Source organism: Balaenoptera borealis (genome assembly GCF_965194805.1).
Source record: "Balaenoptera borealis genome assembly, chromosome: 1".
Taxonomy (NCBI): domain Eukaryota; kingdom Metazoa; phylum Chordata; class Mammalia; order Artiodactyla; family Balaenopteridae; genus Balaenoptera; species Balaenoptera borealis.
This window is the reverse complement of record NC_138860.1, coordinates 160,427,661-160,445,589: the sequence shown is the minus strand read 5'-3', so window position 1 is coordinate 160,445,589 and position 17,929 is coordinate 160,427,661. Positions and strand designations below refer to the sequence as shown.

At 55.5% G+C, this 17,929-nt stretch overlaps 1 protein-coding gene across 9 annotated transcripts in view; it reads right to left on the bottom strand.

The window, feature by feature from the left end:
- Nucleotides 1–6,591: 6,591 nt before the first annotated feature.
- HIVEP3 (HIVEP zinc finger 3) overlaps nt 6,592–17,929 on the bottom strand; it is a 515,337-nt gene continuing 503,999 nt past the window's right edge. For 8 of the 9 annotated variants that reach the window (XM_082387505.1, XM_082387507.1, XM_082387502.1 and 5 more), the window contains 3 exons: nt 14,501–14,587; nt 9,275–10,173; nt 6,592–8,162 (listed from right to left, as the gene is read on the bottom strand). In XM_082387505.1, coding sequence (XP_082243631.1) covers nt 7,350–8,162; nt 9,275–10,173; nt 14,501–14,587 — 1,799 coding nt within the window. In that variant the 3' untranslated portion in view covers nt 6,592–7,349. The remainder of the gene's footprint in view (nt 8,163–9,274; nt 10,174–14,500; nt 14,588–17,929) is intronic. The other variant, XM_082387510.1, reaches the window with a different exon arrangement.

Below are 17,929 nucleotides of genomic sequence, written 5' to 3'. Positions count from 1 at the left end.
GCCTCGCTCCGAAAGGGAAACGGCTTCGTGAACTCCAGAGCGGCCGTGGGAGGCCTGGTGTGAGTGACTGGTGGGCCCTGGGCCCTGCAGCTTGCTGGAGAGTCTGGTCCTTCAGAGAATTCACACTCGCCTTCCACATCCCATGATTCCAACGCCAGGTGCCATCTTCGCTTCCAGGCCTCCTTCCACGCCATTATTTTTTTCACTTTCTGTAAAAACCTAGCACCTTTGAGGCCAATGCCATCAGGCCCTGCCCCTCCCCTGTCCCATTGCTGACATCTGCTCAGCTCTTAGGCACTTCTGACACTATGTCCTAGCCTCGTGTGATTGTCATTAGGGCTGTATTCATATATTCCTCATCTCTTCCGCTAGGCACAGCCATGTGACTTGCTTTGGCTGATGAAATGTGAAAGGAGGAATGTTTGTTCCCAGGTAGAGCATTTAGTTGTTAATACAATGTTTCACAGCTGCCTCCTTTTTTCTGCCTCTGAGGTCATGGGAGCACGGGATAAAGCCTCCGTCAGCCTAGGTCTCCAAGTGATGAGGACGAGTACAGTTCTGCTGCTGACCCACATCAGACATATAGCAGAAGGGAAAACCTCAACTTTCATTGTTTTCAGCTCCTGAGCTTCTGGGTTGCTTGTTTCTGCAGCGTGACAGCCCCCATCCTGACTGATATAGCCTGGCTCACAGCTCAGGTCTCCAGCCCAGCCCTGCAATCATCAGAGATGACTGCACAGGTCACTTGCACGACCCACTTGGCATCTTGGACACTCGCTTCCCAGCTTCTTCATCTCCAGTCGTGTCCTCTTTCCTTCCAGCTCAGCACCCACACCTGTGGTGCACACCACCTTCATCCACAACTGTCCTGCCTCTGGAAAAATGAGCTAAGACAATTCCCAGCCTTTTCTCCTCTGTTCTCATCCAAATCCCCAGTCACTTGACCACTGGACTTGCTCCGTGGAAGCCACCCGTTTGCTTCCTTCCGAGCTCGTGACTTCAGGGGTCCATAACGTCACCTCTTCATTGGCCAACTCTCTTACCTCCCGTACCCCACTCCTTCTGTCCCGTGGCCGGGCAAAACCACCCCCACCCCTGGAATGAATCTACCTGGCCACCTCTCCACGCTCACAGTGTGGCCTCTGAGCACTGCTGGACAAACCACACGTTGAGCAGGAGTGGTGCCACACCGTTCCCTGGCCAGCTTTCTCCCGCTCCCCTCAAAGGCCATTCACACCTTCTCAAGTCTCCAATCTTCCCCCACCTGCAGCTTCCTCCTCCCCTCTCAGCAGGTGACCTCACTCCATTGCACAGAGAGAATGTCCTCAACTTCTGTCACTGACGTCGCTTGCGCCTCTTCCCTTGGGTCAGACTGGGAGAGGTGTCTGCATCTCCTCCTAAGCAAGCAGGCTGGGGTCTCACCATCTCCTTCCCACACTCAGTGTCGTTCTTTCCTGGACCCCATACACCCCTCCAGCTGCTGCTCCAGCTGTCCCCTGCCCTCCACTGCAGGCCCCTGGGAGGGTGTCTGGATCTGCTGTCCCCACTGCCCCCTTCTCCTCACTCCCCAGCCTCCACCATTCATTCAACACTCGGCAGTGTCTACCAAGGGCCTCCCATGGGCCAGGAGCTGGGCTAGGCCAACTTTTCCCTAAGTCAGCAATGATCTCCCTGCTGCTGAAACGAGTAGGCCCTCTTAGGTTCTTAGTGCTGAACTTGTGGGTGGCATTTTACCCTGAGGACCTCTCTTGATTGTCCATCTACCTCTTCCTCTGCTCCTTCTCCTGGACTCCCCCCACCCCTGCCAATCCCCCATCCCTGCTGCCACGCCCCCCACCATCCCCCACCCCCGCCCCCACCTCCCCACCATCCCCCCACCCTGCACCATCCCTCCACCCCTGCCACCCCCGCCCCCACCCCCCACCATCCCCCCATCCCCCAACCATCCCCTCCACCCCTGCCACCCCCACCCCCGCCCCCACCCCCACCATGCCCCACCCCTGCCACCCCCACCCCCACCCCACCCCCCACCATCCCCCCAACCCCCACCCCCACCCCCACCATCCCCCCACCCTTGCCACCCCTGCCCCCACCCCACCCCCCACCATCCCCCCCACCCCCACCCCCACCATCCCCCCACCCTTGCCACCCCCACCCCCACCCCCATCCTCAGGCTCTCAGGAGTTTTCCAAGAAAGGTCTCCAGATGACTCAGACTCACTCTGGACTAGAGCTTTGTTCTCTCCCGAAGCAGCAATTATGGCCACTGCGATTGAGTAATTCATGATGTCATTATTTGCTTAAGGATGGCCTCTCCTGTTAGAATGTAAGCTCTTTGAGGGCAGGATTGTCTGTTTTGTTCACTGTTATATCCGATGATTAGTCCCTCACTGGCGCTCAGCAAGCCATTGTTGAATACAATACAATAGGTGGGGACCTATACCTGTCTTTTTCATCTCTGTAACCCCAGCACCCTGTGCAAGGTCCGCTCAGAGGATATTTGTCGAAGGCTTACTATGTTCAAGGTTCTGTTAGCCATGCTGTATACACTGTATCAGTTAATCCTCACAACAACCCTCCACTTTACAGATTAGGAAACAGAAACCCAGAGAGGTTGTGTAACTTGCCCAATGTCACACAGGCAGTAAATAGCTGTGTCATGATCAGTTTCCAGGTCTTACCTTGTAGTGAGCTGAATGGTGACCCCTCAAAATTAAGTGTGACTGCTATAGCCTGGCTCACAGCTATATCTTAACCCCTGGAACCTGAGAGTGTGACCTTATTTAGATCAAGATGCGATCATACTGAATTAGGGTGGGCCCCAAATCCAATGACGAGTATCCTTAGAAGAGACACACAGAGAAGGCAGCAATACGAAGGCAGAGGCAGAGATGAGAGTGATGCAGCTACAAACCAAAGGCCAAAGATCGCCTGCAGCCACCAGAAGCTAGCAGGGAGGCATAAAACGGATTCTCCTTCAGAGCCTCTAGAAGGAACTAACACCTTGACTTCAGACTTCTGGCCTCCAGAAATGTGAGAGAATAACTTTCTGCTGTTTTAAGCCACTTAGTTTGTTAATTTGTTACGGCAGCCCTAGGAAATGAATATAGACCCCAAACCACATGGCAATGTACCTGTGCCTTCTGCCAGGCCTGGAAGGGAGGGGCCCCTTGAATCCCAGGCTGTGTGACTGTGGCCTGCTCACTTGCCTTCTCTGGGCCTGATTCTCCGTAGCAAAAGAAGCACTTGGGACTCCAAGTGTCCCTCCATTCTACAACCCTAAGAAAAACCATGAGCCAGGCAAGCAAGCCTCTGTTGGGATTTTCAAATTTATTCCAACGTGCTGTTTTTTTTAAAAAATATCCTCAGGCTGAACACTCAGCCAGAGCTGTAATAAAGGCAATTATTATACTTGTAAAAACTTCTCATTCACAGTACAGATGTAATTTACAACAAAGGTCACACACATCAATACTGAGCAGTTTTTTCCTTTTGTACATCAGACTCTGTGCTTTAGACCTGCAGGATTTTTTGTTGAGATTTTTTTTTTCTTTTGCACTGATATATACCATACCAACATTGCAAGATGCAAGTGGAGAAACTGGAGTTTAAATAAAATTACAGGCAAAACTACCCCATCCCAGTGTGGTTGCTGTACATATCTACAGTACGATTTTTGGAATGTATTGCCATTTAAGAACATAGAAACTCTCTACAGACAATTTCACATACAGAATACATACACCTTTTAGAAAAAAAAAGGCAAATTTTTATCTTACAGAGAGCATGTATCTTACATTTGCCTACACGTTTCTTTTTTCGGTTTCTTTTTTCTTCCTTTTTTAACACTAGGTTTAGTAAAGTGATCATAAGTGCCGAAGCGGTTTTCCAATGGAAAGCGGACGGGATTCGCAATGCAGAAGCAGAATTGGTGGAACAGGTCTTTAGGAACTTTCTCCCCTTGGTCAGTGCTGCGGATCTGTCTCCACGGATGGCTGCCCAGGGAGGACTTTTGCTTTAAAGAAGATTTGCCTGGAGAAAGGACTAGAGAGCAACTCAGCTCTGTTATCTTGCTTGTTCCTATTCAAAAGGGCCGGGTGAGGATGGAGCAGGAGTTAGAGGGGTCCGGAAACTAATTCTTTCAGACTTTTTCGAGGAGGGACTGCTGGGTCTGGAAGTTGGAGTTGCTGGAGGTGGGAGAGTGGGAAGTTCACTGCTGTCAGCCTCCTGGAGGGTCGCAGTGGTCAGGGCTTTGGCGGGGGGAGGGGCAGTAGGCTTGTAAAAAGGCGCCTTGGAGAGGAGCAAGGTTAGTACCCAAAATGGCCCTGAGCTTGCTGAGGGTGAAGGGCATCCTGGAGGGTAGCCCTGGGGGGCAGGTGGCTTGGAATCCCCAAGGCAAGGGCTGGCTCTGAAACCTCGGCAAGTTGGCCCACACCCCCCAACCCTGCTGACACCCGAGGACCACAGCAGGCCTGTACCAAGGAATGGCCATCCGGCACATTTCAGCAGAGCACATGACAGGTGTCCGTGGCAACAAATCAGCACTGCTTTCTCTACCGTGTCCCTTAACAGGGACAACAGGGTCACAGGCAAGCTGTAAATGTGCAAGTGATTGGGAGCAGGGCACTGGGTCCCGGGGTGGGGGGTGGGAGAGAGTGTGGGGTGAGAGTCTTTTCTACATTATGAGGGTGGGTGTGTGGGCTGGGAGCTCTGTGCTTGGGGGAGCCGGAAGAGAGGCTGGCAGAGGGGCTTAGAGCCATGCTCAGTGACACACGGCCCAGGCTGGTGGCATCAATTCCATTTCTCTGGGCACCCGTGTGGGGCAGTAAGCCCTTTGGCCAGATTGCTTGCACAGTGTGTCTCTATCATTGAGAAATGGATCTCCAGTGACTCCTGGCCCTCATCCCCTCTGCCTGTGCCTGTGAGCCCGAGTGGCCGTGAGGACTGCCCCCTGCTGGCCACACCGGCCATGACTAGGCCTCCAGGAAGGAAACCTTGGCAGCTGGGCTGTCTGAATACAGGGGGAATGATGCCCAGGAGAGCTGGGGCGCAGGGCTTGGGGGAGGGGCCCAGCCACCCCCAAGGTCACGGGCTAGTCTAGCAGAGCCCAGTCTGCTGCTTTGTAGGTCTGGGACTGGAAGGTCTTGCCCAGGAATATTTCAAGCCTGGGCTGAAGCAATGCCCTTTATCCAGCTCCCAGGCCTCAGTGCTTGAAGTCTCCAGTCCTTGGGCAGCCCCTGGGGTGGGGCCGGAAGGTAATGATGAGGAAAGCCCTGGCCTCTGGCCTAGACTGTGACTGGGGCTCAGGCTCCTTCCCACCTCCTGCCAGACCTGACCAGTGCCAGTACAGCCAAGGCTGGGCTCGTTGGCCTTCTTCCAGGGTGGCCGAGAGCCCCAGACTCTGGGTCAGACAGCCAGGAAGTGCTGGCTAACCCCAGCCCCTATACCCTGGAGCCCAGCAGACCCCCAGGTAGGTCCTTCCCTATTGTCCCCTTTTTGTCTTAGCCAAAGGAAAATGAACTAGGTGGTCTGGCTGGAGGCTGACCTGTGGCTGGTTTGTCCTGGCAGCAGAGGCCAAGCAGGGAAAGGTCCTGAACGGGCAGAAGAGGGAATTATGCCGGAGGGCGGGGAGCTCACAGAAGTGCCCCAGCCCTATGCACCTTATGGTGTCCTGTCGAAACAACAGCTCAGGAGCCCCTTATGGCCACACGATTCATGCAGCCTGCCTGAGGAATGGGACTGGCCAAGGAGGTCTCTGCTCTGCAGCATTAGCACCTAGCCTGGCTGGGCCATGACCGTGGTCCCTGTGCTTTCTCCCCCTGGTAGAAACTAAAGAAAATGATTTCTGGTTGTTGTGGAAAACCCCACCCATCCCAGGGCTGGGTAAACATGCTAGAGTTCAAGTTCCACATTTCAACTTGGGATTTTAATTTCTAGTCTTTTTTTTTTTTTAAACAAAGCAGGCTTTTGCACCAGGAAACACAGGGCAGCTTCGTAAAGGAGGAGATGGGGATGAGGAAGGAGGCACTAACTATTACTGATTGCTTTGGAGAAGAATTCAAATGACCTTGGACAATAGGAGGCTAGGGGAAATATCAAACACCATTGTCTTTCCAGGTTTACATATATATATTTAATTTTATTTTTTAAAAGAGATTTAAGCCAACCAATAGGAGGCCTGGGCAGTTCCCACCAGTCATGGGTTTGGGTACTTCCTGGGGGTAGTGGAGGCCTGACGGTGTGTGGGACGGGGACAGGGGGACCAGTCCCGCTGCAAAGTGGTCCAGAAATGTGTCCTTGCAAACTTCCAGTGCTGAGCACTGGAAAAGCCCAGCCACGGAGCAAATAGGGCCCTTTGTACCCCAGGGACCAAATGTAAAATGAAGCCCAAGCCCGGCCTCAGGAATGGCAAGGCAACGCACCTTGGATCTTGACCCCCAGGGGTTGGGCCCTGTCACTTCAGCCTTGTGGGTAGTTTCTAGAAGAAGGACGGCAGCCAGTGGCTGGGGCCCTGAGAGCAAGGCCGAGGTCAGGTGCTCAGGAACCAGGAGCTGGATGGTCAGGACTCCTTTCCCAGCCCGGAGGTTGAGGGTGAGGGTAAGGAGCAGAGGTGCTGGGGCGGGGGGCAGGGGGATTTGTCTACCAGTCAAATGCCAGGATGGGATCACGACTCAGACCACCTGGACGTCTGGGAGTCCTGGGAAACCAACCAGCTCCTACCTTCTACCCGTTCCAAATATTTTGTGTTGGAAGTCCTAGGAAAAAGAAAGTCAGAGTTTTCTGGGCCTGCCCGTGGAGTCTCCCTGCCTGTCCCTCTGCCTCGGGCTGCTGGCCCTTCTGCTGGCAGCCGGGGGAGGCCACTAGCTGGGGTGGGATAAAGCAGCAATAAATAGGAACCATAAACAACTGTACATAGGAGTGCTTGCTTTTACATTTAATTATATATTTTTTAAAGTTTCTTTTTTTCTCTCTCTCTGCTTCAGTGCATTCCCCTTTCTCTTAGCAACTGACCGCCTCTTGCCAGCCTTGGGGATGGCTGCTGACCACAGTGGCCCAAGGGGAAGCCCCACCTAAATATTCACAGCCTCAAATACCTCGTGGGGTTTTTTAATGTTTGTGTGTGTGTGTGTGTTGTTTGTATCTTTTCAAGCAACAAAAGGTCACAGAAAAAGGCACAGGTAACTGCATACATGGTGGGAAGATAAGACAGACGGGGGCTGAGCAGAAGCTTCTCGGACAGAACAACAGATGGGACAGGGAGCCCGTGACAGCAAGATGATTCGAGGAAGTCGGCTGGAAACGTCTGTTGCCAAACACCGGAAGCCAGATGCTGAAGCGGTCGGGGAGAGGCTAAGTGCTCCGGGGCCCCCGGTCCTCGGGAGGGTGTGGAGGTGCCCCGGGCCCCCCACTTCCCGAGGGCTCGGGGGAACCCTGACTGGTCCTGGGTTCTCCGGAGAGGTTCCTCCTCCGGGCTGGGAAGTGAGTGGAGGCCTCGGCCAGGCAGCCCACGGAACTGCTGCGGTCCAGCGGCGGGGTGGCGGAGGCCGAGGGGTTGGCCAGCGCACGCGGTGACTCCAGGCGGGGGCTCCGGGACCCTGCCCGGCGGCCCTGGGGTGGCCGGGGCGAGGCCTCGGGTGGGGTGCGGGGACTGTGCGTGGGCACGGGCTCTGCGGGCACCTCGGCTGCGTGGGGCTCCCAGTCGGGAGGTCTGCCCAGGCCCCTGCTCGTCCTCCCCCTCTCCTTGGGGTAGTCCCTGGCCTCCAGCTCCGAGGAGAGTGTGAATTTGGAGACCTTAGCCACGGGGGACACGGAGGCCGATGAGCTCTCGGTGGGACTCCAGCGGGCTCTCTCCTGGGCCTCCCGGGCCCCCGTCAGGTCGCTGCCACCCCCTGAGAAGCCGCTGACCCAGGCCGTGCTGGGCCTGGGGAGCAGGGTGGGGTGGGCCCCCGGCCGGGCCTGTACCATCTGGATCCCGCCGATGGGAATCAGGGGGCACGGGGCGCGGGTCAAGTGCTGGGAGTGCAGAGGCAGATGGCTGAAGATGTTCTCCTCTGTCCGGGCCGGCGTGTGGCCGTGGAAGTCATGGGGGGCGGAGAAGGGTCGGGAGAAGAGAGGATGAGCAGGGCCAGGTGAACAGGAGGGACTTGGCGACTCGGCCTTCTGCTGGGGTCAGAAAATAAGACAGAGTGAGGCGAGGATTATGTGCTGGGCACACGGAGACCCCAAGGCCTAGAGTGAGGAGGGGACTTGCTGAGATCACAGAGCAAGTCCTGGCTGAGCTGGCCCAGAACCGAGTCCCAACCCCTGCCTACGGTGTGGCCCTGTGTGGGCGCCCTCTCTGGAACGGTGACCGTGGGTACACTCAGGACATGGTCCCCCGCCTCTAGCCAGCTCGTCTGTCTTCAGAGGATGGGGCTGCCTGGTTGGCCCCTATGCTCCTGGCCCTCTGTCTCGGTTCTGCGGCTTCTCTTGTTCCCCAAATGGTACTGACCCAACTTAACCCTAGAACATGAGTCCCTACTCCAGGCTCTTGGCCTTCTCCCACGTCCAGGAATTTTCACACGACCCCAAAATTAAAAATCAAGTTAAGATTCCTAGATCATGTTCCCCCTGGAGCTTGAATCTCTGCTGGTGGTGAGCAGCGGTGTTGGGTTATGACAATCTGGTGACAGAAAAGGTTTTGGGAGGGGAAAGGTAAGTTGACGATGATAATGATATCAGTGTTGGCGATCATGACAGCGGTGGTGATGGTGACGCTGTGACAACAGTGATCAAGCTGATGGGGTGGCTGGAGTGTAATGATGGCAGATGGCAGTGGTGATGTGACAGTGACAGTGCTGATGGTGTGACAGGGATGGTGTTGGCTGCAGTGACTCTGAGGGTGCTGGTGGCAGTCATGCTGGAGATGTGATGATTTTGGTTGAGCTCTGCCATCTGCTTAAAGAATACGTGGGGATGGGGGTGCGGGGGGAGGAAATGGCACAAGTATTTACACTCACATCCAAGGCCACACAGCTCATAAGTGGCAGAACCTGGTTTTAATCCTGGGTAGTCCAGCTCCAGAGTCCGTGCTCTGCTGCTTCGGACACTAAACTAACTGGTTTCAGGCACCCAGCACAGTGCCTGGCATAAGAGGTGCCCAGTACACATCTTCTTGGTAACGGCTGAGCTGGCAGGGGTGTAGCTCCAGGTCTGAGGCCTCAGGGAGGTGTGAGCTTACAGCCCCCCACCTGCCGGCGAGAAGCGGCCCAGCCACCCCGGAGACGGGAACTCACCCACGTGGAGGTGCAGGTCTCCGCTGGGCTTCTGCCGAGAAGCTTGTGAGGTAGAGGCACGGGTGGGTAGAGAGCCCTTGGGGCCAGCCCTGAGCCTGGGCCGCGCTCGCCCGCCGAGGGGCTGCCCGGCCCCACCAAGGCCCACTTCCCTGGCAGCGCTGACCGTGGCGGTGACTCGGCCTGGCCTGGAGACCATCTCCTCGTGGGCGAGTGTCTGTGCGGGCCTGGGTCTGTGGCGCCCTCGCGTTCGGGGGGCAGTTCCCTACCCAGGGGGTGGGGGGTGAGAGGAGACAGCTCGAGTCTCGGAGACCCACGGGGGAGAGGGCCCGTCTGGGGGCCAGGTGGGCTCGGGGCCGAGGCCAGTGGCTCTCGGGCCGGTGAATGTCGCTGGGGAGACGAGTCGCTTTTGGTTAGTGAGTGTTTTTGGGCGAGTGGTGGGCGGCTGCCTGCTTCTTTGCTCGGGGACCACGGCCTTCTTGGGGACACAGCCTTGGAGCTCAGGGCCGAGCCTGTGTCCTTCTCCATGGGGCCCGATGGGGCCGGTCCCAGCCGGGGGAGGCACAGGATGCTTTGGCTGGACATGGAGCAGCTGCCGGCTGCCAAGCGCTCGGCTTCTGAGACTGAGCTGCTCCTGGTGGCCTCGTTGCCAGAGGTGGCATCTGGGGGCTGGGGGCCCTGAACAGGTAAGGAGTCTGCTGGCAGCGTGGCTGGCGGGCCGGGCGGGGGTGCCTCCGAGGATGGTCCTGATGGCTCGTCCTGGCTCTCCTCCTCGTCCTCATCCTCATCTTCGTCCAGGTCCGAGTCTGAGTCCGAGTCGTCCAGGTCTGAAAACTGGTGCTCCGCCACGGCCTCTGTGCCCTCTCGCCCTTCCGAGTCCTGGAACGGGTCATCGCTTGTTCCTGAGGGGCAGACACAGGAGACCCGAGGTCAGAGCCAGCCCCAGGCTGCTCTGCTTTAAGCCCCAGAGTCCCAGTCTGCAAACGGGGCCTGACAGCCACGGCAATGGCACAAGATCGTTGAGAGGATGGGAACGCTTTGTAAATAACCACAGCAAAAATTACCTTGTATCTACCATGTGCCAGGTTCAGTTCTAGGGCCTGTGTGTGTTAATTCACTTAGTCCTCAAATAATCCCGCCAGGTCGGCACTATTCTTATCTTCACGTTACAGATGGGGAACCAAGGTGAAAGAGTTGGAGTCACTTGTCCAGGTAAGGTAAGTAGTAGGGCTGGGACTGAACCATAGCAAACAAGATAGGTCTTTTCTTTGTTTCTTTTTCATTAGTATTTCAGCGCTGGCTCCACCATGAGCAAGTTAAGTCACCCTGTTGTGCCTCAGTCTCCCCCTTTGTCAAATGAACTTGACAGTCACCTCACAGGGTTTCCTAGGCAGAGGAAACACACTCCTGACACACAGCAAGGGCTCAAATAATTATAGTCACTCTCAATACATCCATGAAGAAATCTATTACTCTGGGACACAGCAGCCTTGCTGGCCAGTCCAGCAGCACTGGGCATGGTCAGTTTACATACACGTCTGCCACTGTGGCCAGGCTGCTGCCGGCTGATACAATGGTATCTGGCAGGTGGCAGGCCCTGGCCTCTCTGGGGGTTTGGCTAAGCTGGCCTCAGGCTGGCTGCAGAGCAGGGCCTCATTCCAGCCACTCATGTCCAGAGAAGGTACTGTCTTTGCAGAACCCCTGGTACTCTCAGCTGGGGGGTAATGGAGCTCTGAAATACCAGCCTCCTGGTCTGGCTTTTGGTGGCGCAGCCCAACCAGCTGGGTCACCGCTAACAGGACACAGGCCTAGTTTGGGGATCTATGAAATCGGCAGCAATCAGGACTCCAGGGGGAGCTCCGCTAACATCTAGCCCACTTGGCAGGCTCCTGAGGGTTTGGGCCCCGCTGGCCCAACACTAAGCTCATGTCAGTACCCACTCAACTACTGACCAAGAGAGCTGGACACACAAGCTGACTCAGGCCACTGGTGCAACCAGGCTTCTGGACCCCACCATGCAGAGCTGCCCTGGGGGTAGAAAGCCCAGCACTTGTGCTTCCAAACAGCTCAACACACAGCAGTAAGATGCCTGCAGTGGATGACAGTCGGCATTCAAGAGGATGTAGGTCAAAAACTATGGGGTGGAGCTGGAGCTGGCAGGTGAAGGGAGGGCCATGGGGCCAAGGGCATGGCCTCCTGGCAGCTAGGAGCAGAACAGTGAGAGTGGGGAAGGGGCTGGGGATTGGTAAAGGAGTAGGGATGGCGAGGGGGTGCAAAACATTTCTAAGTTTTGCCCCACGCTTTTACTTTCTTGCCTAAGACTTTAGCGGGGGCCCTGGAGCTCACCTCGCCTCACCTCTCATTTACATGTGGAGAAATCCAGGCCCAGAGCAGGCAAGTGCTTCCCCAAGATCACCCAGAGAGCCCAGGACTAAGGTTTACAACCCTTGCATTATGACACTGCCAGTTTCAAAATGTTTTTATGCATTGAGAAGCAGGAAATGGTCTGGGTTTGAACCTTAGTTCCACCCCTTCCTTGCTGTATAATGTTGAATAATTTAGTTTTTCTCTCTGTATTCAGTTTCCTTGTCTGTAAAATGTGAGTAAGACTAATAAAAGCCACCTCATGAAGCTGCCGGGAGGATCGTGAGGGTCTGACACCTATTAAGTACCCAATAAACCTTAGCTATTCTCATCCCAAGTACCTCACAACCTCAGCAGACAGGCAGCAATGAGAGCATCTCATCTTGCAGTTGAAGGTCAGAGGGGTAGTGCTACTAGTCCGAGTCAGGACCAGCGGCTCCTGATATTCACCAGGAAGGATCCTAAAGTCCCGTTTTACAGATGAGGAAGTTGAGGGGCAGAGAGGGCCGGTGGCCTGCCCCAGGCACCCAGCAGGAGTGATGGAAGCCAAGGGTCCCTTGCCCAGCACAGGGTTCGCAAAGCCCCCCACATCTGGACTCGCTCAGGGCTCTATGGGATGCCCCAGCCGGACGGCCCATTCCCAACGCCCCTCACTGTCAAGGCTCCACAAAGCTCCGCCCTTCTGCGGCCTGGGACCGGAGGAATGAAGCGCGCTGGGGCGCCGAGGGGGTCCGGCCACACGGTGGCGCTGGTGCTCAACCTCCTCAACCTCAGGGGCGAGGCTGCGGCGCCCGCCCGGCCACCCGTAGGCAGTCGTTCCTAAGCTGTGCTCCCAACCGTCACTTCGCGACTAACAGGCAAGCTCCTCCCCGAGCCTTCCTCATCGCAGGAAGTGGCAACTCCATCCTTCCAGTTTCTTAGGCCATAAACCTCGGAGTCATCCTTGGCTATTTTTTTCCCTCCTGCTTCCCCGCCCCCCGCCCCACTACGTCAGCAAACCCCTTCGGCTCTGCTTGCGGAATGCATCCAGAGTCCGACCACGTCTCCCCACCTCCCTCGGCCCACCCAAGTCCAACACGTGCTCAGCCTGGATCACTGCCTCCAGCCGCGCCCCCTACCGGCCATCCTCTGCATACAGCGTCAGGGAACGGCAGAGGGCGTTGCTCCACCAGGCGGCCAAGTCCATCCCTTGGCCTTCACAGCCACGGCTCTCTCAGACTTCATCTCCCCCCGCCTCCGGCCCTCAGGAGCTCTGCTCCTGCTGTTCCCTTTGCAGGGAGAGCCCTTCAAGAGGCCCCACTTGGCTTCCTGACACCTCGCCTCCTGTTCCCTGTTCACACCACCCGAACAGAGGCCACTCTCCACGCTTCCCAGCCCCTCACGGATGCTTTGCTTCAGACTCATCACCCTTGCCCTATTCCACATTTGTTCATTGCCCAGCTCCCCTCTAGAATGCAGGCTTCCCCAGGACAGGAACTAGGTTTCGTTCATTGCAGAATCTCTAGCACCTAGAACAGGGCTTAGAACGGGTCTGGTGCTCAGTAATTATTTCTGGAACGAATGCATTGATTTCATCCTCAAATAAGGTCATCCTTTTTGGCCTCATTGGGAAAATGAAGGTGGGAGAGGGGCAGGGACCGCTCAGGGTCCCTCAGTGGACCCCCGGTGCAGTGCTAGTCGGAACGCCCGCCTCCCACCCATGGAGGGCTCTGGGCTTGGGTGCAGCTGCCCCATCCAGCCCACCAGGCACTGCAGCCAGCGTTTTTGTCTGACCTCGGGCAACTGCCTTTACCTGTTTGAGCTTTACTAAATGTCTTCAACTGAAAACGGGGCAACACAAGTTTCTACCACAGTTACGAGGACTCAGTGAGACATCTGTAAATGGCCTGATGTGCTTTTTTGATAAGAATGGTAACCCCACATCCTCATTTTCGGGGGTACAGCCCCAAGTTCACTGTGTTCTGTTCAATAAAGGTGATTTATTTCACCTAAAAGGAAATGTGACCTAACTCTTTTGTAAGACTGTAGACACATTCCCAAATCAGAAAAACAAAAACAAACGAGACACAGGCACACACACCTCTCTTTGTCACACTGTAATTCTTGATTCTGATTTTAGGGGATCTGGTCAAAGGTTTGCCCAGTGCAGGAGGAGTACCTCTGGCCGCTCATCTACCTGCCAAAAAAGCCCCTCTGGCCTCCTCCCTGGATGCTGAGGCTGGGCAGGGCCCAGCCACACACCCTGCCTTGTCTTCTCAGAAACTGGCTCTAATGTGGCTCTAATCTTGCTAACGGGGGACTGAGGTCAGGGTGCGGTGCTGGGATAGGGGATGGGATTGGGAGGTGACATGGGGCTGTCAGGTCTGTCTGAAAACCTCTAGCTCTAAAAGGCCCGGGTGTCAGGCTCATGCCCAGAGTGTGTAAGTGTGAGTGTGGGTGTGTACCTCACAGCGTCACCGTGAGGATTTGCCAAGATAATCATGGCACGTGTCTAGAGCATGCCTGACACAGAGTGGGTGCTCAATCAATGTTGACTGTAATTACTCATGTGTTAATGTATTCATCGTACATTCACTGAGCACCCACGGGGTGCCGGGCGCTCCACCTGCCACCTGCCTGGCAGACCTTAATGCACCACAGCTATGGCTCCCAGCACGCGCTGTGAGGGGGAGCGGTCATCCTGTGAATTTAACCTCTGTCTCCCTGCAGTTGGGAAAACCAGAGGAGAGGGCAGAGAAGAAGGAGAGGAGGAGGCGGAGCAGAGGAGAGGAGGACAGAAAGCAAGGGGAGGGCAAGGGGGACAGGAGGAGAAGGGGGAGATGGGGAGGAGGGAGAAGGGGGAGGCGGGAGTTGGCAATTCATTACCTTCTTCGGCTTCCAGCTCCTCCAGCACCCCCGTCTCTTGGCACTTTTTGCTGTGGGCCTTCGACTTCATATGCTTAGTCAGATTCCCTGGAAAGGAATGAGAACAGACTCAGGTTCGGCTGGAGGGCAGGGGCCCAGGGCGGCGCCTGGCTGGCAGGTGCTGGGACGTCCCTCCGCCCAGGTGCTCAGGTGGGATGTGCAGCCACAGACCCCGTGCAGGATGGTACAGAGGAGCTGGGGTAGGGTGGGTGAGGGGTGTGAGGGGACAAAGGGTATAATGAAGAAGTGAGATGCTGATTAAAAAAACAAACAAAAAAATAAATTAAAAGACAAGTCATGTGCAATAAGTTTTTCCTGCCTTTAACTCTGGGCCCAGGAGCTGGTGACACTCATCAAACAGGATTACCGGCCATCTCAAATACCGGGATGAGATCAGGGCTCCCGTTAACCCAGCATGGGGGATGGGTGCTGAGGGTGCCCTTCTGGCTGAGGACCCTGTTAGGGCAGCCCCCAGGGAAGAATCTTAGGGTTTGGGAAGAGGAACCAGGACAAAGTTACTGTTAGAAATGGAGAGAGGGCAGAAGGTGTAGAGAAATCTGCTAGACCTGGACCTGGGCGCCACAAGGCTGGGGCCCAAGTCCTGACTTCCTTAGAGAGTCATGTCCCCTTCCTGGGCCTCCAAAGTCACTGCCGTGCAGACACGGCCGGGGGTGGTGGTGTGTGCAGGGAAGGCCGAACTAAGGCTCTGCCCCTCCCCAAGCCTACGAAGCCCTCGGGGCGCGGCTGACTCTGTCCCCAGTGGGCTGAAGAGCAGAGGTGGCTGCTCTGTGGAATCAGGGGAAAGACAGTGACACCAGTTCCCCACCACGTGCGCACAGCGCTTCACAGGCCGCAAAGCCCTGGGGGCAGGCACGTTCTGTGAAGGAGCAGCGGAGGACCCCCAGCCTGACTCTGAAGGATGCAGGCCAGATGCCTCGGGGTGTTCCTTTGGGCTCAGCAGCCGCCTCCACACTGTGATGTGCTCACTGTTGCTCTGTCGATTGCTGAGTTTCCATATGGTAGTTCATACAATAAATTGTAAATTCCTTGAGTCAGGTGCTCTGTCTCACTAATCTTATCAGTTAGCAAGTTTGAGCAGATAGATGGAAGAGAGAAGAATAGACTCCCAAGAACAGACGCATAGAGAGATGGATGGATGGATGGATGGATGGACGGATGGATGGATGGATGGACGGATGGATAAGTGGGTAAGAGGAAATATGGAGTGATGAATAGGATGAGCGGGAAGGAGCTGGACAGATGGATGGGATACTGGATGAGTAGATAAGCAGATGGATAGACAGATGGAGGACAAAAATAAATGGAAGGATAGATGGAAAATTGATCAATAAACATATGAGAGGATGGAGAATGGGAGAGGAGGAGACCTGGGTGAGTGGGAGAATAGCTGGCTGGCTGGCTGGCTGGACGCAGCACACACAAATGCATGGGAGGACAGACAGGAGGATAAAAGAATGGGCAGGTGAATGGAAGGACGGATTGGTGGGAGGACAAATGGGAGAGGTGGAGGAACAGATAAGATGAGAAAATAAATGGGAAGATAAATGGATAGGAAGACCAACTATTCGGATGAGAGGATGGGAGAAATGGATAAACAGGAGGATAGATGGGTGGATAGATGGGTGAATAGGGAGAGAGGGTCCATGGATGAACCAAAGGGTGCTTCTTAATCATTCTGAGAATTTTAAGGAACCTTAGGGTTTTGCTGAGAGGGTAAAGGGAACCTTAAGCTGAGATTGCCTGAGGTGTGCAGGTCTAGGGCGGCAAGGATGGAGAGAAGCTGTTTCTTTCCTCTCTCCTTCCCTTAGTCCTACTCTGTGACTCCATCCTTCCCAAGTCAGATTTTCTTCCTTTAACTAGACAGAAACCTGGATCTTCTACTCCTGGCCAAATGGAGAGCAGAGCCATAACTTCCAGAGTCATTCCAGGGCCGGAGGGTCCCCAACATTCCCTGTCCAACATCATGGGCCTCTGCCCTCACTGTTGTGAGCAGGCAAAGCCTGAGCAGCACGTCAAGGGGGTGGTAAAGGCAGCTGGGGTCTTCCACGGGCCAGAGAAACTGAATATCCTCTGAGGTTCTGAGACCAGCCCGCCACCCCCTGACTATCCCAGACCCCAGGGGACTATGCGCACTGCTCATTCTGGCTCTGACGTTATTGTTGTACCTGTTCTGCCTGGAAGGTTCGGGTCTCTACTCAACCAAGTTAGATGCTGAGCACACAATGGGCGCATAATAAGCATGAGTGGGAAATGCTCTTCTCATCACAGAAGCAAAGTATTGAAAGGAATCTCACAGACCATGTAATCCACACCCACCAGGCCCAGGGTCTTCCTGCTTCTGTTCTAACTCCCGGCCCTGGTGCTGATGATGCCATTAGACGAGATTATCAGGTGACGGGATGCTGTGGGAGGGCTCCCATTCACCAACACGGCGAACCAACCCGTCAAAGCCACACTGCTAGCCAGTGCAGAGCCCCACGTGGAACCAGGTCTCAGGACTCCAGAGACCTTGCTTGCTCCACTCTGGCAGAACAGAACCAGCATGTGTAGGAGCTTGATGGCCTTGGGTTTGAGTCTGGGCTCTTCCACCTGCTAGCTGTGTGCTCTTGGGCAAGTTTCTTAACCTTCTGAGCACCAGTTTCTGCAACTGTAAAGTAATACCTACCTCTTGGGAACGCTGGGAGGAGCTGATGGGGAAACATGCAGAGTGCCAGCAGAGAGTGCCAGGCGGAGAGCAGGTGCCCACCACGTGGAACCTCCTTCCTTCCCATACTGTGTGCCCCCCCCCCCCAGTAATCGCTCTTTGTTGAGCACCCGGGGGACTCTGCCACAGTCACGAGGGTGTGGAGGAGAGAGATACTGAGGTGATGCTTGTGTTGTAGCTGGCTTTACCAGTCAGTCTGGGCTCAGGAACCCCCAGGAGAAGGCACCGGGCAGCCCCTGGACGCCAGCTTCTCCTCTGCCCCTGCCCTTGGAGGCTGCAGGGCGGAGGTGGGAGTCTGAGTGGCTGCCCAGATAGGCCATGGGGTTACAGGGCCAGATGCGCAGCCCTGAGTGTTATCCGGCGCCCTCTTTGGTTTCCCCTCCGTGGGTCTACCTCCCCCTCTGTGAATTGAGGGAGGTGTACCAAATGACCTCAGGTGTCTTTCTTTGGCCTGGACACCATTTCCTTGTCAAGGGTCAGAGCCTGGGCTTGCCAAGCAGAGTCCATCCACAGCTTCTCACCGTTGTCCCGGCCCCCCACCAAAACCCCGACAATCCTGGAATGAAGGAGGAAAGGCAAGTGGATGGAAAATGATGGGCATCTGGAACAGAGGCGGACCCTCCACTGAGGGCATCAGCCGGTGACCCTGTCTGCCCCATTCAGCT